The 21,102-nt window shown below is 53.0% G+C and overlaps 10 protein-coding genes across 10 annotated transcripts; 8 read left to right on the forward strand and 2 right to left on the reverse strand.

Moving 5' to 3' along the window:
* Positions 1-227: 227 nt before the first annotated feature.
* On the forward strand, positions 228-2,069 carry A1O1_05661 (uncharacterized protein; the record flags this gene model as incomplete). The annotated part of the gene is made up of 1 exon (XM_007726545.1): positions 228-2,069. One exon carries the CDS (start codon positions 228-230, stop codon positions 2,067-2,069), a length of 1,842 nt encoding a protein of 613 aa, XP_007724735.1.
* Positions 2,070-2,303: 234 nt separating this feature from the next.
* On the reverse strand, positions 2,304-4,316 carry A1O1_05662 (uncharacterized protein; the record flags this gene model as incomplete). The annotated part of the gene is made up of 2 exons (XM_007726546.1): positions 2,304-4,098; positions 4,150-4,316. 2 exons carry the CDS (start codon positions 4,314-4,316, stop codon positions 2,304-2,306), a joined length of 1,962 nt encoding a protein of 653 aa, XP_007724736.1.
* Positions 4,317-4,688: 372 nt separating this feature from the next.
* On the forward strand, positions 4,689-5,308 carry A1O1_05663 (uncharacterized protein; the record flags this gene model as incomplete). The annotated part of the gene is made up of 2 exons (XM_007726547.1): positions 4,689-4,761; positions 4,815-5,308. The coding sequence occupies 2 exons, from the start codon at positions 4,689-4,691 to the stop codon at positions 5,306-5,308; spliced, it is 567 nt and encodes a 188-aa protein (XP_007724737.1).
* A 1,270-nt stretch (positions 5,309-6,578) lies between these two features.
* A1O1_05664 (uncharacterized protein) lies at positions 6,579-7,176 on the forward strand (the record flags this gene model as incomplete). The annotated part of the gene is made up of 2 exons (XM_007726548.1): positions 6,579-6,641; positions 6,790-7,176. The coding sequence occupies 2 exons, from the start codon at positions 6,579-6,581 to the stop codon at positions 7,174-7,176; spliced, it is 450 nt and encodes a 149-aa protein (XP_007724738.1).
* Positions 7,177-7,842: 666 nt separating this feature from the next.
* A1O1_05665 (uncharacterized protein) lies at positions 7,843-8,695 on the forward strand (the record flags this gene model as incomplete). The annotated part of the gene is made up of 2 exons (XM_007726549.1): positions 7,843-7,892; positions 7,951-8,695. The coding sequence occupies 2 exons, from the start codon at positions 7,843-7,845 to the stop codon at positions 8,693-8,695; spliced, it is 795 nt and encodes a 264-aa protein (XP_007724739.1).
* A 716-nt stretch (positions 8,696-9,411) lies between these two features.
* Positions 9,412-10,668, reverse strand: A1O1_05666 (uncharacterized protein; the record flags this gene model as incomplete). The annotated part of the gene is made up of 1 exon (XM_007726550.1): positions 9,412-10,668. One exon carries the CDS (start codon positions 10,666-10,668, stop codon positions 9,412-9,414), a length of 1,257 nt encoding a protein of 418 aa, XP_007724740.1.
* Positions 10,669-11,630: 962 nt separating this feature from the next.
* On the forward strand, positions 11,631-12,288 carry A1O1_05667 (uncharacterized protein; the record flags this gene model as incomplete). The annotated part of the gene is made up of 3 exons (XM_007726551.1): positions 11,631-11,962; positions 12,008-12,087; positions 12,137-12,288. The coding sequence occupies 3 exons, from the start codon at positions 11,631-11,633 to the stop codon at positions 12,286-12,288; spliced, it is 564 nt and encodes a 187-aa protein (XP_007724741.1).
* A 734-nt stretch (positions 12,289-13,022) lies between these two features.
* A1O1_05668 (uncharacterized protein) lies at positions 13,023-14,480 on the forward strand (the record flags this gene model as incomplete). Its single annotated transcript, XM_007726552.1, has 2 exons — positions 13,023-13,124; positions 13,173-14,480. 2 exons carry the CDS (start codon positions 13,023-13,025, stop codon positions 14,478-14,480), a joined length of 1,410 nt encoding a protein of 469 aa, XP_007724742.1.
* Positions 14,481-15,461: 981 nt separating this feature from the next.
* On the forward strand, positions 15,462-18,962 carry A1O1_05669 (uncharacterized protein; the record flags this gene model as incomplete). The annotated part of the gene is made up of 1 exon (XM_007726553.1): positions 15,462-18,962. One exon carries the CDS (start codon positions 15,462-15,464, stop codon positions 18,960-18,962), a length of 3,501 nt encoding a protein of 1,166 aa, XP_007724743.1.
* A 987-nt stretch (positions 18,963-19,949) lies between these two features.
* A1O1_05670 (uncharacterized protein) lies at positions 19,950-20,680 on the forward strand (the record flags this gene model as incomplete). The annotated part of the gene is made up of 2 exons (XM_007726554.1): positions 19,950-20,382; positions 20,463-20,680. 2 exons carry the CDS (start codon positions 19,950-19,952, stop codon positions 20,678-20,680), a joined length of 651 nt encoding a protein of 216 aa, XP_007724744.1.
* Between the last annotated feature and the right edge of the window lie 422 nt (positions 20,681-21,102).

Here is a 21,102-nt window from a genome sequence, read left to right on the forward strand (position 1 = left end):
GAATAAGAACTTGAACATGACTTGAACTCCAACTTCAACTTGAAGGTGGCGGCCTTGGCGGCCTTGTATTCAAATGAATCTAATCGACATGAACTGCGTATTGTTTGTTATTATTGTAGGATGTCCGATTCAATTGACCATCAACTTGAACCACAACCTCGCCGCAGGTAATATTCATCATCGGGTGATGCCACGTCGGTCTGGAGTCCTGAGGAGCTTCTAAGACTATGATATCGCGATCCGTGGGAGGGTCAACCCCAGCACCTCCCGCAGCACCTCCCCCAGCTTCCTCTCCTCTATCCCCTCCTCCCCCTTCACAGTCTTTCTCTAAACAAGACTCGGCCTTTACACAAACATCAGGCTTTCGCCAATCGAGGGAGCTCCCTTACGAATTGGCCCAACATGTGCAGACTTACTATGAGGAGAATCTTTTCACCCAGGCTATCAACTTCCTGTTATCCATCACCGGCAACAGCGCATCATCCAATGACCGCCGGGCCCCGGTCATCATACCTCCAGCAGCCCACCTTGCGCTCGCAGCCACACTTGCCGTCCATCCTGTATTCACTTCGGGGACTAATTCGAGCGACAAATGGGAACAAGCAAATGCCGCACGCCGTCTGTTGTGGTTGGTTCACGCAACAGTTGGTCCTCTGAACGGCGACTTTGCAACGGCCTTCAGCTTTCGGAAATATGATATTCGATCTTCTCGGCATAATGGCCTTCGCATCGAAGACGAAGACGGAGAGTTCAGCCAAGATGAACATGCCCCATCCGAGGACCACCTGAACACACCCTTCGCTGTGTCACAAGCCCTTTGGGTTCAGGCGGAGGATTTCTGGCATCTTGTGGGTTGGGCTTTGAACTGTGCGTGTCTTAGCAGCACCTACCGCGCCAGGTGGGACTACTACAGCCTTCTTCTGGCGTTTATGGTTGAGACGCTTGAAACGGACTGGCAGCTGCGTACCACTGGAGCCGAATCATCGCCCGAGGAAAGTCTGTTGTGGCAGTACATCGAACTGGCGGCCGGCGGGCACGCAAGAGCAAGACGGATCGTCCGGGCTATATTTGCCGACGGGAGCACGCGTTCGACGAGCGAATTCCGCGCCATCTTCCCCCATGAGCTGAAGGAGCCGGAGGAGGAGAAAGACGGGAAAATCCAGCGGAGGGAAGTTGATGTCAACATTGAACAGGATATCTACGGCGACTACATGGCCCACGATGACTCCGACTTCTCCGAAGATGGCGAGGTAGCCAGCTCTGGTACAGCGGCGAGCGGTTGGCATGGGAGGCGTATGCGGACGCGGACGCGCACACGGACACCATCGTCGAGGCGCCTCACGCCACAGAGCAGTTCAAGCAGCTTACGGAATGATCCCGAAAATGGTGACGACTGGGCAGCTGCTTCATTGGCATCTAAGATCACAGAACCCACGTCGCTGGACCTCCGACTCCGCCTGATGCGCCTCCTGGTCTACGTGTCCTCACATCCGACACTGACCTCGACATCGCCCACGACCTTCCCCGACATCGAAGAATTGTTGACGCTGTTCGTCGAATTTACCAAGCCGCTTCCTCTCCCTGTCTTCGCGCGAATCCTGCTTCCGTCGACAGCGGCGCAGCGCACATCATGCTTCTCAGATCCTCCTGGTTTCGTTCAATCCCAGATGTTCGATCCGCAGACATTGACTCTATTTTGCGAATCTCTCCTGCAACGGATCCTCGAAAACTCGTCCCCGTCCATCCGCTCTCACATGCTCCTGTCCCAGGCCAAGCTCGAAAACGAGTACCTCCCTTTTGCGGCGGGGCGCATCTCCGTTGATGCCAACGCCCGAGTGTCTATATTGCTTGAGTCGCTCGTGCGTTGTTTGGGCGAGTTGGGCGTCCTGAAGAAGACCGAGGCACTTAGGGATGCAGTCAAGCAGGGTGTGGAGAAGCGAATGAGCCGTGTCGCCGAGCTACGAGATGCAAAGGGATCCAAGAAGGCGCAGGAAGGAGGTCAGCAAGGAGCGTGGGCCTGGTTGGTCGAGAGCGGGGAAAGGATGATCAAGGTTGTTGATGCACTGTGAGATTCAGCTCAGTATTGACATCGGCGTAATGAGCGTCCAGCGTCTAAATCTGAATGTCCTGGGTTTGTGCAAGGAGATCAGCAGGCTAGACAATCTCGGTTTGAGCAAAACTGTGTTCCGTTCCTTCACCAATATAACCTTCTCGCTCGCAACTTCATAATCAACAGCAGAGAGGACGCTGACCCAGGATTTGGATCTCATTTCGACGCATACTCCTCGACTCTTGGGCGTCGACTAGGGAGGCGGTCTTGGGCCGATGATTTGCCTCCTCGCTCCTCCCACACCCAACCCAGGTCCGCCTCTATTCTGACTGTCCCCGCCCATATAGCCATATTGATGTACATCCCACGACTGTCCAGGCCGGCTTCCTTCGTTCTGATCGCGGGCCATCGCCGCTATTTCTCTCTGTTCCTCTTCCCACTCTCGCTGCCGCTCTCGCTCGCGCTCCATCTCGCGTTCCAGAAGGGACTTGGAGGCCCACCCGCCAGCGTTGGTGCGTGCTTGCGACTGGATGCGACGCTGTTGCTCCATGTCGACCTCTGTCGTGGTGGAGTAGTCTTGAGGGCGATGAGACGCCACCTGGGGTTGGGATGGCGCTGGGTTGGAGGCCAGGTATCGATCGGTGCGGTTTGTTCCAGAAGCGTAGGCTGCGGGATCAGGAAGAGGCCGGGAGGAGGCTCCAATTGAAGAAGCATCCGGGCGTGGCGGCTTTGGAGGAGGACGGTCATCAATGCTCTGGGCTTTCTGCCACTCCCGCTCCAGATAAGCCCTCTCTGACGAGCCCCAATCGTCTTCATTGGTCATCTGAGCTGCTTGTGGCCTGCTCGGAAGCGGAGGAGCTGGGGCCTCGGCTTGGAGCTCAGCCTCTGGCAATGTCCTAGATGGCTGTGTATGTTGAGCTTTCATTTCTTCCAACTGACGCTCGAGCTCCGCGATCCGTCTACTTTCTGAGGTCTGTTGCTGCACGAGCAGCTTGGCCGGGGGAGAACTGAGACCGGGGCGAGCCTGTTCTGCCCGATACTGGCTGAGGAACTGGCCATTCAAGCGAGGATCACTTTCTGTGCGTTGGCGGCCGTGTTGTCTTGCCGTTTGAGACTCTCGTCCTGCTTGTGCAGCCGCTTCCTGCTCTCGGTCGCGGTCGTAAGCGCGTTCCTGGCGGCGCTGTTCTTCTTGCCGAAGGTGTTCCTCTTCCTGCAGGCGCTGACGTTCTGCAGCTCGCTGTTCTTCCGCCTCCTGCGCCTTCAGCCGGCGCGTCTCTTCGGCCCATCTACGCTCCTCTTCCAGCCGTGCTTGCTCCTCTTCAGCAGCTTGTTGAGCTTGCTGTTGCCTCTCACGTTCCTCCGCCTCACGTCGTTTTCTTTCAGCTTCCTCTTTCAGACGCTTCTCCTTCTCTGCCAAACTTGGCACATTCGGTGACGGGGAGGTGATCTGTCTGCGCGCGCCAAATGCGACACCTTGATTCCCTTGGCTAGCGCCGCCCATATATCCGTATTGATGTATGTTCCAAGCTGGTGCAGTTTTGCCCTCGTCGTTTCTATTGCTCCAACTGCTCACGGCTCCCCCGGTGGCAAGCCCTCCTCGCGCGAGAATACCTTTGCTTGGACTGATCCGGCCTGAGTAGGTTGCTCTATTCAGGCCGTTGAATGCAAGAGCAGGACTGTCCGCGGCGGTGTTGCTTGTCCCACGGGGTCTGCTGGTGGATGTGGTAGTGTATGCTGGCGACCTCGGCCCACTGGAACCGGTCCCCTGAGGGCTCATGGTGGATCCTTTGCTTTTTGCTCCTAACGTTGTTGGAAAGACGGAGGGATTGATTACATTTGCGGCGCGGCTAAATGCTGCAATGCATTGCAGGACTTGAGCGGGATCTTTGGAGTCGTACAGGTCGACCGTGAGGAAGCGGTCGTGCGAAGGGAGATTCAGCGGTGGCATTTCGCACGCGCGTAAGAACTGGGCGATGTTCTCCATCTGCACAAAGGGCATATTGGACTGCTTGTACTTTACTCCTGGAGGGACAGCCATATTCACAAGCCTACAACATTGGGTCAGTCACCGTAGGGGTCGGATACGAGGTGCGCCATACTTGCAAAGGGCGACGCCATCTTTCAATGCAGCCATCAAATCGCCTTCAGGTAGCTTTTCTCCCAAAATGCCTTCAATCCAGCTTCTTACTTCCTTTGCAGCGCCAGGTGTATAACGATCCAGGCGCAACTTGCGCATATCTTGGTCGAGACTGGTTACGGAAGCCATTGTCAGGGATCCGTGAATGTGCTCAGCGTCACCACCGCCCTGATTGATACAAAGAATACGAGTAAGGATGGAAAGTAAGACGATCAAGGGAAGCCGAACACTGTCACAGACCCGCGTGAACCGTTATGGCGTTATGGCGCAGTCGCAGGCGCAGGGGGAAGGGATCTGACGGAGGAGGATCGCTGTGGCTCGATTAGTGTCTGTCAGCGCCGCAGGGAAATTGAACCCCTGCAGGTTGACGTCGATCCAAACGTCGCAGCCTGCAGCGTCCCGCGAATTGACAACCCACGCGAACTTCGATGACATCCAGGTTGCTTCAACACTGTAACCAATACCTAGCTTGTCATCTATATCGGCGACACAGCCATCACCATGGGAGCAGCTAGGGATCTTTGGTTGCGATGGAAGATGCTGAGGTTGCCGTGGAGGAAGAAGTTCCTAATAGGTACGTGCACATCAAGCAAAGTGAAGGAAACCCATGACCTAACAAAGGGCCAGGTCAAGACCTTCACGGCAACACTTTCTGGGAATTCAAAGACACCCTCAATCCCGGTCGATGGCGGCGTATAGTGAAAGCGGATCGCCGAACACACTTTTCCGACGTCCAAGTATCGCCCCAATGGCATCAATGGCTGCGACAAACTCGTGCAGATGCCCCGACTCTACAGGAACAGGCTGCGGATCTTCAGAGACAAGCTTTGTTGAAGCAGAATGCTCGCCTTGCTGATGCAAGATGGGCCGCAAAAGCAAGATACATCGAGGAACCTAAGCCTGCTTCTACATCTTCATTGCCTGGTGACCCTGTAACAGACAGGCCCAGCGCTGAATCCATTCAAAGGCAAGCTCCCACGTCGCCGAAGTCAAAAAGTACCGTTGAAACTCCTACACCTTTTCCGAAAGAAGCTCCTGCGAAGACGCCGAAAGATGCCGGAGCGAACCCGGGAGCCGCCTGGCAGCCCCAAGCATGGGCCCCCGGGCCTGCGAAACGATGAACAGCCATCTACCTGAGATTCCTCTGTTGTTGCGAATGCCGGCAATTGAGGCATCTTTCCACGGTACTGCCAAAATGACGATTTTCGGGTCTCTCCATTCCATCCGCAAACCAACCTAGCCAAGTTACTGTTACTGGATAAGAACGCTTCGGGATCTAATCATATATGCTTCAGAGCTTGGACTCACTATGCGAAAGCAGCAGGGGCCAGGCACTGACATCTATTGCGAATGTTCCTCCGCCGGCAAAGTCATGGCGTGCTGGGTATGATGGCAGTATTTGCTTACGTACCAGTCTTCAGGGTTGGTCCCAATATCTTCATAGGGCTGTCTCCATCTATTGACTCTGCACGGCAGCGTCTCAACCGCAGCCCGTCCCACGGTCACAAATCAATGGGCGATCCACGAAGCGGCGTTTGTCGAGTCATTTGAGACGAGATCATAAGTTTCGGCAACGATTTTCCTCAAAGAAGCATTGCAACGGGCCTGCGGGGGTCCAACAAGCGTGGCCCGTCATTGAAGGACTGAGCCATTCACGATTTCTGCATCTGTCATTGTGTCCCAGACCCGGCACATTGATCTTGGGGCAAGATCCTTCTTTGGTACAACATTCCCTGCGTTATATGACTTAGTCGTCATGTCGGCTGTGTTGGCAAGATGCAGTTGTCATGCTCCTGCCGCAGCTTCACAATATCATCATTCTGGCGATAGTGACCACAAGGTATTGTGGTCACGGACAAACATCTCAATGGCGGCAGTTCTGACTTGAATGCTTTTTGACAAGCATCGGCGAAAAGGAGTTCGAGGTGCCGGGATCTCATGGTTGTGTAGGAACGGAGTTTCATGCAGATGAAACTTTGCTTTTCATAGCACTTGAAGGGCACAATTCCTTCACTTCCAACATCCTAGGCCTATTGTAGACTTGTCCATACTAATAGATCTTGTCATCAGGTAGATATGATATACGGGGGATCAGGTCATATCCTTTAGCCAACCTTACTATGCTGTGCAGTTATTCAATATATCGCAGTTTGTCCTCACATCCTCCTCAATCTGCCATCAGTTCGTCTTCCATCAACTACCCGCCCTTCACATATGTCAATCACCAAGTATCTCGTCGCTTCCCTTTGCTGTACTAAGGCTTTGTAGTGCAAAAACACCAGCACGATATTCATCTCGCGCAAACACCGTCATTGTTCACTTCTTCAGCTACATCAAGACGCGCACTACAGGATGGCGGGCAAGTCAGACAGGCTCGTCCGCCACCTAACCATGTCTGCAGTCAGCTGCCCGCCGAAAGACTTTAAAGGTGGACCTGATGCAGGAAGTGCTTTGGTAAGTCAAGCTCTTCACTCTGCGAGATGTGCGCAGTTGGGTGATCACCTAGTCACCCTGAGCCAATCCTTTCGATCCGGTGCAAAATATTCTTCTCGTTGCACGGGATTGACTCTGGGATTAGATCTTAACTGACCCATGTATTTAGTACTATTGCAACGTGAAAGGCTGCAACAGTCTATGGGGCGTTTTCTGGACTGAGCCAGAAACATCGCGCAGACTGATGACATTGGGCGAGTACAAGACGCTCGCAACGGGAAAGATCTGCTGGAGCTGCACTAAGCCAGATGATCGTCTTGCCCTGTTTGCGGAGAATTGGTCAGGCATCGTGAACGAAACCCTGCGCAAGCTTGAAAAGAACACCAAAGAAGGCAGAAAGAGAAAGAGAGAGGACCTGAAGAGAGACACTAGTTTGGAAACCAAGCTTGACGACAACGGACATATCGAAGAAGATACCGCATCCAAGACAGAAGAGGACGAGGTCTGGGAATTGGTCGAGCATCATGAAGCAGACGAATCCTGGGTTCTTCTTTGAGCATCAGAGAAACGACTCTGGCCGTTCCAGTCTTCCAGGCAGGCGGAAGAAGGAGAAAATCTGGAACACGGACAAGGCCTGAAGGGATACCCAAGGCCAAGGCAGACATGGTCAAGTCAGCTTGATGTTGGCAGCGGATTTCAATAATCGGTGGTGTAATGTGGCTTCCATCCTAGCTGCTAGCAGACCGACTCAGGTTATGTACACACCTTTGGTCACGAACAACTAGAATGCCTGTTATCATGTTCACACAAATTCTGCGACTCTCAGGGTGTGACAATCTTCCAGTACTAGTATGCTGAAAGTCTCTGAACTATCATACAGTCGCCAGATTCTGTGACCCGAGGTGATGCTGGTAAGTCGTCCTGCCAATAATGCATGGAGTTGAAACTACCTAGAAACAAAATGGAAGGCCAGCGCTCCATGTCACAGCCTTGCCCCTATTTGTCGTCGTACGTTTGATGGGCAGGTTTAGTACCCGGTAGTAATACGTACTACTACCGGTAGCAGCTACATCCGTCTTGGTCAAGGCAACTATGCCGAGCTTGGACATGCTCCGCTCGCTCTTCATCTAGCAGCACGGATACTAGTTTATCGTTCTCGACTTTTCAAACCTCGTCGCTCCTGTCTCAGCTTCCTGCCGAGGACAAGCAGATACCAGCGATCATGGCTATCCAAGGGAGCGAGCAGGTGATCATTCGCGATCCTGCGTTGTTGTGAGTTCTAAATCTGCAGCACAACCCGTCCGTACGACTTGACTAACACGTTGTAAAGCTACTGGATCCTGCTTCCTATCACAATTGTCATGATCCTGACTGGAGTCCTCCGACATTATGCTACTGTGCTCCTTGCAAGCCCTCCGAAACCGCCTCTTTCTTTGGTCGAGTCCCGCGAACGACAGGCTCTGCTTCGTGGGATCAATCTGCGAAACAATGCCGCTGCGGCAATCACCTCGGCGTCGTTCAACGCGCGGAAAGAGTACCTCATTGATGGATACAAGAAGGGCATCTTTCTGAAAGGCGGTGCAGAATCCCGTGGACAGGCGGCGCAAAATCCAATGTCTGATCCGGCCGCCATGGAAGGAATGATGGGGATGATGAAGGGAAATATGGCCATGATGATCCCGCAGACCCTCATTATGTCGTGGATCAATGCATTTTTCGCCGGCTTCGTCATCCTCAAGTTGCCCTTCCCTCTCACGATTCGTTTCAAATCCATGCTACAGTCCGGTGTCATGACTCGAGACCTGGATGTCAGATGGGTCTCAAGCTTGTCATGGTACTTTCTGTGTCTATTCGGCCTCCAGAGCGTCTTCATTTTCATTCTGGGAAATGAGAACTCCGCCAGTCAAATGGCTCAACAGATGGGTCAAATGAATCCTGGGGCTACCGCGAACCCCTTCGGCCCCGGTCAAGACCCTGACAAGATGTTCCTAGCCGAAGCGGAAAATTTGGAAGTCCACGAGCACTGGAGTGTTTTGGACGGTACTGAAGATAGGCTACTGCAGATATATGGATAAAATGGGAGGCCTCACCCCTCGGAATCGGGACTCTATACTGCAGCATGGTGTTGTTGCCTCAGATATCAGTCGCCTCTACCGTGCCTGGTCAAGCAGGGCAAATTTATACCTGCTTCGGCCAGTTTTTCTGCAGTGGGACCTCAGCCGGCACAGACCAGCGAGCCAATTTTCACACAGTGAAGGGCTATTCGTTTCCTCCGTGTCGGGGCAAACGAGTGCTTGGTGCTAAGAAAACGACTGAGGACGGATCGGGCAGGGTAAATGCCCCAGCCGGTGTTAGGTGCCATTCTCTGTACCGCAACTTCACGGGTTGCGCCAGCCAGAACACCTTACGCCTCGGGTCATGGGGTACGCTTGTACAGCTCCAGGGGCCTTTTGCCAAAGGAGCCGTTATCTTAGTCTTCGCGGTTGGGGTCTCCGCCGTCATTACGAAGTAGGCCTTCAGTAACTCAAAGGGATCACGGTGAAGCGGATTCCTCCTCGAATGGCCTTCGACGGCATCTAATTAGGAGGCTTCCTATGAGGATTCAGGAAGTCGCTTCCGACCAAAAGATGGCCACGAAATAAAGAGCCAGATTCCAAGTTCGGTTCACTGCAAGCAAGGTCACTAGGCAGAGTCCTGTCATCGAGTTGTTCAAAGGGGTATCGATTCCGAAATCCAAATATGTGCTGTTGTAATAATTCCATCCAGAAAAAGGATGAGAGTCGTAAAGAGGTCAAAGACTCTTGTCGAGTGTCTCTGCCAACTCGTCCACTTCAGCATCAGACTTCAGGGGAACGTTGATTTCTTCAGCTTCATCGTCTTGCTTCAGGAGCTTCTCCCGCGCTTCTTCTTCCTCTTCCTCCTCCTCAGCCTCTTCCCCTTCCTCTTCTACCTCACTGTCCTCTCCCTCCAGCTCGTCCAGATCATCTAGCCCCCAGTGATCCACGGGGTCATCATGCTTGCCATCCTCGTCCTTTCGGTTGCTCAGAATTTCAGCTAGAGCCTCCACTGATGGGTCGTCCTCCTCGAATCTATTGCCATTCAGTTCCACCCGCCGCAACTTGGGAAGGCTGTCCTGGGCAGCTTGTAGGAGAGCTTTGAGGCCAGCGGGATGGATATCATTGAACTGCAGTCTCAGGATCTCAATGTCTTTGTTCTTTCCCGAAGTAAGAGCCTCGAAAACTCTGATTGCCCCTCTACCACCCAATAAATCATCTCCAACTCCCAGCTCCTTGAGTCCGGACCAGCCCGTGATCGCTCTGGCAAGAGCCTGGGCCCCCTTGAGCGTAAAGGTGTTGTCTTGCATGTCAAGGACCTCTAGATTGCTGCAGATGGATAGCCCGGACGAAATCAAATGAGATATTCCTTCCGGCCGAATGCCGTTTTGTGTCATCTTCACGCTCTTAAGGCCGGCCTTGTGTGCCTCATATGCCTTTGCCCAAGCTGCCATGCTCCCGTTTTCCAGACGGTTCCTCCCACAGACTATGCTCTCAAGGTATGGTACATCCTGGCCTTCTTTTCTGGCGGCCTCTTTCCGCTCGGCGAGGGTTACCAGTGCCTCCGCGATTGAGGTTCCGGCGATGGGACCCATGCCGTTATTGTTCAAGATGAGATGCTTCAGAGGGACATGTTTGGACAGGAAGTCGACCAGAGGTTCTTTGGTATTGAGGCCGAACGCATTGTCGCTAAGATCGATCGTGTGGAGGTTGGGGCATTCTAACAAGGCGTTCAAGAGGGAAGATAGAGCCGGAGGGATTTCCTCGAGTAATCTGGATGTGAAGATATCGTGTAGATCGGCACTCTGCAGAGTCGACTTCGATGCCAAAATGGGAGCGAGGGCGGCGCATGCGGCGACACCAAGCGTGTTTCCCGAAAGATCGATGTGGGTGACATTAGAAGACTGTACAAGAGGTTCGATATACTTTTCGAGGTCTTCTTTAGTGTCGAGTTTTAAGCCTCTACCCGCAAGTGAGAACGTTTCCCCGGCCATATTCGATCGTGTGGACTCTCTCGGAATTTGGTCTCTCTGAATAGAAGTTTTTGCGGCAACGATTGGTGACAAGTAGGAGCAGGCGCAATCTAACATGCAAATGTTTATTATGCCCCCGTTCGAGGATGGAGATCCGTAGAGCCTGTGGCGTCTAGAGTGGAATAACGCATCGCCGCTTTTAGCCAGGCCGAGCTTGGCAGTTGAACGCTTCAAGTTGTTTCTCACCTGCACCCTCTTTCCCACCCCTCGACTCACCCCTGTCTCTTCAACCTTCATGATGCTGCACGGAAAACACCCAAAAAGAAGCAGAACTACTTGAGTGTTCGTGCTATGATGGTGTCCTTGCGAAGTGACCGGTTGTGCATATTCATTTTCGGTCGAGACCCAATACAACAGCCCAGACCTCCCAAAGATCATAATGCTCTCGGACCCTTGTCGCGCTTAAAAAGGGGTACTATGCGCAGATTGTGCCCTGGCGAATGACCCGTTGCGAATCGACAACTTCGACACATGAAACATGAAACGTTACGCCTATCGCGCGGTATCAGCACAGGGGCGATCTACCAGATCCAATACCGCGAATGCGGATGGGAAACACTGACACCCATGAGACCGACTTTGACAACGAGCAGGTCAATTCTCCTGGAGTAGAGCTGCTGGTTCGACTCTTCCATATAAAATGCTCGCCTTCGCATCCTCATGTCATGCACTCCAATGCATCTACAGCCACTTTTCAGTTCTCTCTGTGCACGCAGGCCGTGTCATTTTCATTTATAGCATTGTTTTGCCTTTACGCTCCTTTTTTTTCGTTGATATAGGGACGATTACTGACTAGTTGTTTGACAAATCACTCGACCATCTGGCTAGTCCTCAGTCCAACGTCCGGACTACCGAAGTGAGCAAAGAAGACCAATCACAATCAACAAACGATGCGCACCGCCCTGGTCTGCGTTCTCAGCGCCATGCTCACGGGTTCCTCCGTCTTTGCCCAAAGGAACCACGGTGGAGGCAACGGCGGCGTTGGGTCCTTCAATCATGGAGGCGGAAACTCTCCCAGTACCTTCATCACGAGGGTTTCTACGACCCCGGTCACTACTGCTGGCAGTGGCGATCCTCCAACTTCCAGCCCAGCCCAAGGGTCCTCATCGGCGAACCCTTCTCCCGCAGGAGCCTCTTCTGTGGCCTCCTCCGGCTCGGTGGATACCTCTCTCATTCCCCCCTTTGGTATCACTGCTGGGGTGAAAGCAAATGACGGGACTGCGAATTGCGTAGGCGATGGCGGGAAAGCTATCCCGTAAGTTTTGGTACATGATACAGAACAAGAACTAATGTCAAACAGATGCGATTGTCCACCAGATTCGAACACCTTCGTTAGTGCCCTCGAAGACTCCGTGGCAGCTGGGGCGGCGTTCCCACCTGGTGAGTCTCACACTCTGCTATCATGGTTGTCTATTAATCTCAATGACAGGAACCTCAGCGGCAGACCAGCTCACACGGCTTCAAACGTGTATCGTGACGCTACAGAACTTCAGGGGTGGTGCTGGAAGTGGCGTCGGGTGTCCAATAGTGAGCACGACGTGGAAGGAACTACAGGCTCAGCTGCAGTCCGAAACCAAGTGAACCGAGGAGACCCATCTGTTTGCCACTGTGCAAGCAAGTATCTGCCAAAATCTCGCTGAAATCGGTCTGGTGGTGTAATTCACTATCGAGATATCTTTTATACACGATGAAGGCCAACATAACAACACCGTGAGCCTATGCGAAGGAGCTCGTCCGTAGAGCGGATGACATAATTATGACGAACTTAGCAACAGCCTGGATATTTGAGCAGTCTTTGCCAGAGAAGAAATATATTCGAGAAGCGACCTTTATGCTGAGCCACGGCATCGCTTCAGTGTTCGCATATTATTATTCCGTCTATGAGGTGGTTTACTGCAGTTTTGCACCCGGCACCAAAGGCGACATTGAAGTGCCAGGCTAGGCCAATTAGGTGGTGACATGCCACCAAAGTATCTTGAGGTTATGCGCGGGAGGCATCATGAGCATCTTGAAAGAGGTTTCATCCCTACCTAAGGTATGTACCTACCTTAAGGTAAACCTACCTCTATCCACAGTATCTGAACTGTGGCATTAGGTAATATTCTTTCGTAGGGCGGCGTCATCATCTTCCCCAAAGGGGCCAGTCAAAGCTGGCCTTTTGATCGCTCGGCGCATGTCGCTTCAACCCGGCCGCGTTCGTCTGGCCTCATGGCATGCGACGCCATGTTTATGATCCGACTTCTGTGACATACTCTGGGATACAACTCTCAACACCCACACAGGCAGTATAGAGCCTGGTATCTCCAATACCCGGAATGAGGAGTATCTGGTTGTTCTGCATTGTCCTGGCTCGTGCTTTTTGTCTTGCTAGCGAGGGTACTTTCAGCGTCAATGATGATCTCTTTGCCTTTCCACAGGTGCGATGTTTCCGCTGACCGGGTATCTCCCATTCTCACACGCTGTAGTACGACCTCGAATTCCTGGACTCCTATATCCTAGAGTCAGAAGCCCTTGCCCACCTCCACGAAGGGCAAAATGATCCCTCCCGACAATCGACACCTGAAGAGGTTTGGTCTGGCGACCTGTCCACCCGGTTAGACCACCCCGAGACCGACGACGATGCAACAGGTGCAAGCGCAAATTTCCCGGGGACGTACGAACGCATACTCCTTCACGGCTATCCGCATTTGTGCTTTATCCCTGAAGCCAAGGTCACCAACGGCAATGACACGGCGCCGGAGCCGTCTGCGGCAGATCGAGAAAAGGAACTAGACCGTGCGGTCACGAGAGCGTCACACTTACTCCAGGGAATGGCATCGAACCAGTGTCTCTACTATTCGACCGGCTGGTGGACCTATTCATTCTGCTACAATGCGCAGGTGACGCAATTCCACGCGCTCCCACCGGGAACGAATGGTAGAGTTTGGCCGCCGCAGGAAGACCCAACAACACCGAGCTACATCCTGGGAAGATTCGACAGTCAACGAGACAAGGCCCCAGATTCGCAATCATATAGAGATCATACCCCTTCCACAGAAGTCAGGTCCAAGGCCGAGACGAACTATTTCGTCCAGCGGCTGCAAGGCGGGACCACCTGTGACCTTACTGGAAACGACCGCAAGATTGAGGTGCAATTTCATTGCAATCCACAGTTGACCGATCGGATTGGTTGGATCAAAGAGATTGCTACGTGCTCGTATCTCATGATCATTTATACGCCGCGCCTGTGTCATGATGTTGCCTTCCAGCCACCAAAGGAGAGCCGAGTTCATCCAATTACCTGTAGGGAAATCATCTCGCAAGACGATGCGCCCGTATGGGAAAGTCATCACGACGAGGCCAACTCGCAACAGAATCTCGATCAGGGATCCACCCAGCAGATATTGCTGGGTAACGTGGAAGTGGGCGCAAAGAAATACCTGGGGCACGAAGGAAAACGACTGGAGAGGGGTCGTATCGTGCTGACGCAAGACGAAAAGGCCGAAACTGTGATCATGCAGAAGAACGGCCACATCTCAAGCCTCTCGACGACCGAGCTCAAAAAGCTTGACCTTAGTCCTGAGGACATCGATTCGTTCCGTAAGGAGTTGCAGAAGATGGCCGGCGCCAAAGACTGGAAGATTGAGCGGTTGGACGACGTCAATGGTCATGTTCAACTGCGCGGCGTTGTGAGTGCGGAAGATGAGGTTGAGGATGAAAAGGAGATTGACAAGACTCCTTCGGAAAAGGATGCTGAAGCACCTGGTACCGAGGAAGAATACGTCGAGGTCTGACTGAGCGGCCCTGCAAATCCGCAACTTCTATCACAGAGTGGTAAGAGACTTTTGTTCACAGATATGCCCAAAAGTCGAAGACCATGCATAAAAACGACAAGGGGGCGGTGGATGTGGCCAGGATAACGACTGGTGTCGATTGGGTCTTCAGCCGACTTCGAATCCAAGCTCATGTTGGCCCTGGGGCATGGTGTCACTGAAGCACCACATTCCAGCAGGACGAGGGAGCTGCCAATACAGGTTAAGCACCTGTATGGATCCGACACAAGAAAAGGTCCCAGCATGAAAGCTATGATCTATTGCCTGCCGCGGCAATCTGAGCACGCGGCCCTACTATAAAACAGAAGTACTAGTAGGCAAAATGAGTTATCAACCCAACGAAGGACGGGCATGCAGATGCGTTAGAGTAATAACAGACCGGAATGAGAAACGCGGTCTCTATTGTTTGTGTACAACAGGGCGAGCAGTTGGGCCGATCAATGACACTCGAAGCGCATTTACCATGGGCGGTGTTGTGCGTGCCAGTTCCATGCAGTGCAGGTTACGCACGGCTCTACACCGGCCCTGACCCAACCCTGCCAATGTGGCTAGCACCCATCTACCTGGTAACTTGTTTAGCAACTTGAACCTCGAGTCACCCAACTCCTAAAAGCATTACATGATTCAGCAACGGTTGCTCCAAACCGGACACCTAAAGTACACCTACGAATATCTCATTGCACCTTCCTGCAAGGCGGGTTCGCCCCAACAACTCTCACAGTCGTGCTCATTACCTGCATCATTTCACGGCGTTCGTCCCGAGGGACCTCATCTCCTGCTTCGTCTCGCGTAATCTGCGTAGACCGTCGCCACGAAACGACCGGTTTCCAATCTTCCCGATCCCATCCCGCCTGGTCGCAGTATTTCACCTTCATGGCAATTCTCCCTACGTCCGCCCTCTGATTGCTATCTATTGTCGAGCTCGGCGCTTTCGCTCACATCATGGGCTTCGTGGCAGTATGCACCGCAGTCTACGACTACCATCCGCAAAGCCCAGGCGAGCTAGAGATCCGGGAAGGAGAGCTCTTGTATATCTTGGAGAAGAGTGCGGACGATGACTGGTGGAAGGCGAAAAAGAAGGCCGCCGGAGACGATGAGGACGAACCAGAAGGCTTGATTCCCAACAATTATGTTGAAGAGGCGAAGCCCATCCAAACCGCCAAAGCGCTGTACGACTACACTCGGCAGACCGACGAGGAAGTGTCTTTTGCCGAAGATGCTGTGTTGACCGTGTATGACACCTCCGATCCTGACTGGACTCTGGTGGGTGTAGGAGGCGAGGAATTCGGCTTTGCGCCGGCCAACTACATCGAACTTACTGGTGGCCCTCCTAAATCTCCCTCCATGCTCTCCGGGCGTCAGTCCATCCAGCCAGCAGTCGAAGATGAATACGCTGTCGCTCCGGCTACTCCGACAAGGTCAGCACAGGATCCTGCGGCTAGTCTGGCCAGAGTCCTCGGAGGAGGTGCCCTTCCCTCGCCAACGGGTGCCCGCTCCGTCGCGTCTCCGCCACCGGCAAGACCCCATCGACAGCTTACCCCTGACCCATCAGATGGCGAGGAGCCCGCGCCGGCACTGCCGCAAAGGCCTTCGTCACAAACAACCAACCCCCAATTCGCGCGGTCTATGTCGCGGCGGACTGAAGCATCGCGGGGCGTCCTGCCATCACCTCCATATAATCGAGCAGTACCACAGCCAGAAGATGACGAGGCACCGATTCGATCACCTGGCGGATTCCATTTGTACAACGTCAACGAAATGGTTTCGGCTATGGGCCGAAGGCGAAAGATGCCAACTACCCTGGGCCTCAATATCGCGACAGGTACTATTATGCTCTCCCCGGAGAAGTCAAGAGATGGGCCTTCCCAAGAATGGACTGCAGACAAAATGACGCACTACTCAATCGAAGGCAAGCATGTTTTTATCGAATTGGTTAGGCCAAGCAAGAGTCTCGACCTCCATGCAGGAGCCAAGGATACTGCAGAAGAGATCGTGGCAGCTCTCGGGGAGATTGCCGGAGCGCAACGAGCAGAAGGCATTCGGGAAGTAATCGAGGCAGCTGCTGGTGGCGCGACTCACAAGAAGGGCCAAGTTCTGTATGATTTCATGGCACAAGGCGACGACGAGGTCACAGTTGCTGTGGGTGATGAGGTTATCATCCTGGATGATACAAAGTCGGATGAATGGTGGAATGTGAGACGCTTGAAGAATGGCAAGGAAGGCGTCGTGCCAAGCAGCTATATTGAGGTTACGGGTTTTGTCACCGCCGAGCCTCCTTCACGTTCAGGAATAAATGCTGGTCTCTCGACAGTTGAACAGAATCGCCTCGAAGAGGAGAGGCTTGCAAGGGAAGCTGCACGAGCTGACAAGGCCCTTTATGAATCGGAAGACGCACGATCTCGTAGCGGGCATGGGCACGGAATGCTCCCGCAGCGTGGTAGCAGCCTTGCCGACGACCAATCTCATCGAAAGGACAGGAGAGACAAGGATGACCGGAGAAAGAGCCGGTCGAGGCCCGATCCGACAAAAGTCAGGACATGGACGGACCACTCGGGCACATTCAAAGTCGAAGCCCAGTTTCTGGGAGTGGCCGATGGTAAGATCCATCTTCACAAAGTCAACGGCGTGAAGATTGCCGTTCCCATAACAAAAATGTCGCCAGAAGACCTTGACTATGTTGAGAAGGTAACCAACGAGCCAATCGAAGATAACATTCCTGTGGCTGATCTGATCAAGATGAAACGTCGGAGTCAATCGTCTGAACAAAGCAAGCCCCGAAGCGGTGCCACCGTCGAACCTCGCGTTCCAGAACAACTCAAAGTGCCCGACTATGACTGGTTCGATTTCTTCCTCAAGGCCGGTGTTGGCCCACACCACTGTGAGAGATACGCACAAGCGATGATACGAGACTCAATGGATGAGACTGTTCTCCCGGATATCACACCAGAAACTTTGAGAACACTGGGGCTGAAGGAGGGTGACGTTCTCAAAGTCATGAAATACCTAGATCAGAAATTCGGGCGGACACACAATGCAGCAGCCAATGGTACCAATGGCGATGCTGTATCAGGTGGGATCTTTTCAGGGCCCGGAGGGACGTTGCACAACAACACTCGCAGGACCCGGCCGGAAGCCAATCGACAGACCAACGATGTTGTTGATCCAGATGCCTTTGCCAAAGCTGAAACCGACACAAGTACTGAACGAAGAGCCACCATCCTCACTGAAGCACCTTCAAAGCAATCCAAAACCGGGTTTGATGATGACGCATGGACTGTCAAACTTCCCAACGAACAGGCGGCGGCCTCACGACCTTCTACTGCACCTCCAGCGGCAAATCCTCCTTCAGGAGCTCTGAAGGAGTTATCCTTGCTGGACACCCCTCTTCAGCCAACGCCTGCTCAGCAGACTGTACCATCAGTCGCTCAGCAACCTCAGCCAACGCCTCAACCTCAGCCTCAGCCTCAGGCTCAACAGTACATGGCCTCGGCGCCGGTTCAACAACCCCAACAGACAGGCGCAACTCCGCAATTCTTTTCGCAGGTCAATCAAATTCCCGGCCAGATACATCCTCAAGCGACTGGGGCTTTCAACGCTCCACGTCAAAGGCCGATTGCGCCACAACAGAGTTTCACCGGCACGGGATTGCTGCCACCACCTCCCCGACCAACTTCAGCGCCACAAAACCCGCAGCAAAATCAATTTGGTCCTCAGCCTTTGCAACCTCAGTTGACTGGAGTTCCTCGAACCTCTGCGATGCAGGCGCCCTCCGGTCAAAGCATGAACGATCTGGCACAGCAGCGGCTACAGCAGCAATACCAACAGTTCCAATTGCAACCCCAAGTGACGGGAAACTTTCAGCCGTTGCAGTCTTTTGGGCAGTTCGGACTTGCTCCCCAAGCTACCGGCTTCCAACAACCGCCATCATTTTCTCCGCTTCAACACACCTATTTGAACGGAAATGCAACTGGGAGTCCTTTTGCCGATCCTCGGCCACCTTTTCAGACTCACCCAACCGGGATGTCATTCGTACAAAGCCCACCACCGGGAGGTATCAACTCAGTTCTTCCACCGGCCCTTCAACCACAACGAACAGGCTTTGTTTCACCTTTCCAGCAGCCGCAGACCAACGGATTTAATCCGACACTACAACCTCAGCAAACGGGCTTCTCTCAAGCACTTCCTCTTCAATCTCAGCCCACAGGCTTCCAGCAGCAGCTACTGCCTCAAACCACTGGCTTTGGACCGGCGCCACAACAAAATGGTTTCCCGAGCTTTCAGTCGGCGCCTGTGCCAGCCGTCCCTCAGCTACCCCCCATAGCGCCTTTGCAGCAGCAAAAAACCGGCCCTGCTCCCCCTGTGAAGTTTGGCCTCACAGAAGCAAAGAAGTTGACGCCTCAGCCAACGGGCCGGAGAGCAAACCTGGCGAATGCTAGTAAGTGACACCCATTAGCCAAACCGACCCTAGCGAATCATGTTAACTGACAATACTGCAGCGGCTCAGAATCCATTTGGGTTTTAGCTTTCATTGCAAGAGATAGAAGGACTCAGTTACTCTCACCGTCCATGTCGCGATGTTGGCCTTTTGACACCTACGGACTGTCTCGGTTACATCGGTTGTAGCCGCCAGCTACGTGCATCGTGTTCCGTGGAGGGGGCGATTACACAGGCACAGTACAGCAAGGCCGCTAAGGTCCAAGGCCGTCCCGTTGTTACTTAAACAGCGCGGTTCGATAACTGCTGCCGGAGGAAGATCATATCTCCGCACCTGAAGGCTGAGTGATGCAGGTCTTCTGATCATGTAGGCATACCGCTCCGCGCGACGAATCCCCGTCAGAAGTCAGCGCTATTCCCGGAAAGTTGCCACTGGTTTGACCTCTATATCGGGATGTGGAAGACGAGGGATTCGGTTTCAAGTTCAGTCAGGTGTAGCTGCAACTAGGTATATACTTGTGAAACCTGATGTAATGGCACAAGCCTAAGTGACTGCATGATTCTACTCGACGTCTGAAGTCTGGATTATACCACAACAATTCCGCCGCAACAAACCAGATCCCATCGATTACATGATCCCGTTTACTATCGAACCCGTCTATACAACTTGGAAAAGGTTGATTTTTGGGATATCGTGTAACTTTCAATGATACCTTTCATCTTGAACGGTAGGTACTACGGCACACTACAGTGGAACCGCCGTAAAGAAACTAGACGGCAAACATGCCAAGATCGCGACAAACTCTCGGTTTTGCTCTTACGGACTTTGAACTTACCTATAGGGACTACAGACTTCATTTACCAGTTTACAATTGACGATTCCGCGCCACGACGACAACGGCAGAAGGCTCCATAAGCGACGGCATAGAAAGTTTGAAACATTGTCTCTGATTTCCGACCTCGAAACGCCAATCGGGCGGTGGTTATCTAGTCGCGATGATCTGTACTAGCTGTCGACTCAGACTACTCACCCGCCTTCGATTTCCTCAATCCTCACACTCGTCCAGTCTTCGATATGCTTCCACAATACCTGACACACCGAACGCTGGTCCAATTCAAGCTCCTTCCTCAATTGCGGTAGAGGGTGCGAACCCAACACACTCCTCGAGAACCTCTGGAATATCCCAGCCCTTGTCTGAAGCGCATACTCCGTCAACCTCAACTGCGAAGGCGGCCGCAGCGAAAGAACCGAAGAAACCGGCGAAAGTCAAGAGCTCAGTACCCGGGGGCGAAGTCCTGAAGGGTCTTGGGTACACGAAGGCGCAACCGCAGATACTGGCTAAAGAGGACCACGAGTATCCCGAGTGGCTGTGGACGCTGTTGGACGATAGCAAAATGGCTACTGGAGACACAAAGGTTGATCTATCAGGTATGCTATGGCTCTGGACTGCGGCAATGCAGCCCCAAGTACAACCGTTTGTCACGGAGGCGTACTAACAGTGCCCGCAGCAATGACCAAGAAACAACGAGCTCGATATGAGCGCCAACAAGAAAAGCTACTGAAAGACCTACCCGTCAACATTCCACCCCATGAGCAAAGTAAAGACTTGACGGGACCTGGTGACGATGCTGTCACCAGTCTACAGCGGAGACACGAGATAACGAAAAGCGCACGGGCGGCTAGGAGGAAGAGTATCCGCGAGAGCAATTTCTTGAAATCCATGTAAAGAACATACGTTTGACAGCGGCGAACACACAATACTACCGGGCGATCTTCAATTCATGCTTTGCTGGGAAGTCGAGCATCAGGCCTATTGTGAAATTCGATGGTGGTGCTCGGTCTCTGCAATCGTTGCAATAGTCCTGTTTGGCGGCCTTGGCTTGGAAAAGGCAGATGGAGTAATAATGGTTGGCAGAGATCACCTGAAGAATGGCAGCGACAACAAGATCATCGTGTTAGCAATGCCAACATCAATATCTATGTATGATATGCCCGTATCGTGCCCGGATGTCCCCCGCAAAACAGTACCCCTACGCCCAAAGACACTTCGCTTCATTCATCTTTCGTTGCCATGCGGTCATTTACCCCCATTCAATGTAGTTGCCCCCAAACCCGCACTGCTAAGGTATCATCCCGTCATCTTCACAT

The sequence above is a fragment of the Capronia coronata genome (genome assembly GCF_000585585.1).
Source record: "Capronia coronata CBS 617.96 chromosome Unknown acBCG-supercont1.4, whole genome shotgun sequence".
Taxonomy (NCBI): Eukaryota; Fungi; Ascomycota; class Eurotiomycetes; order Chaetothyriales; family Herpotrichiellaceae; genus Capronia; species Capronia coronata.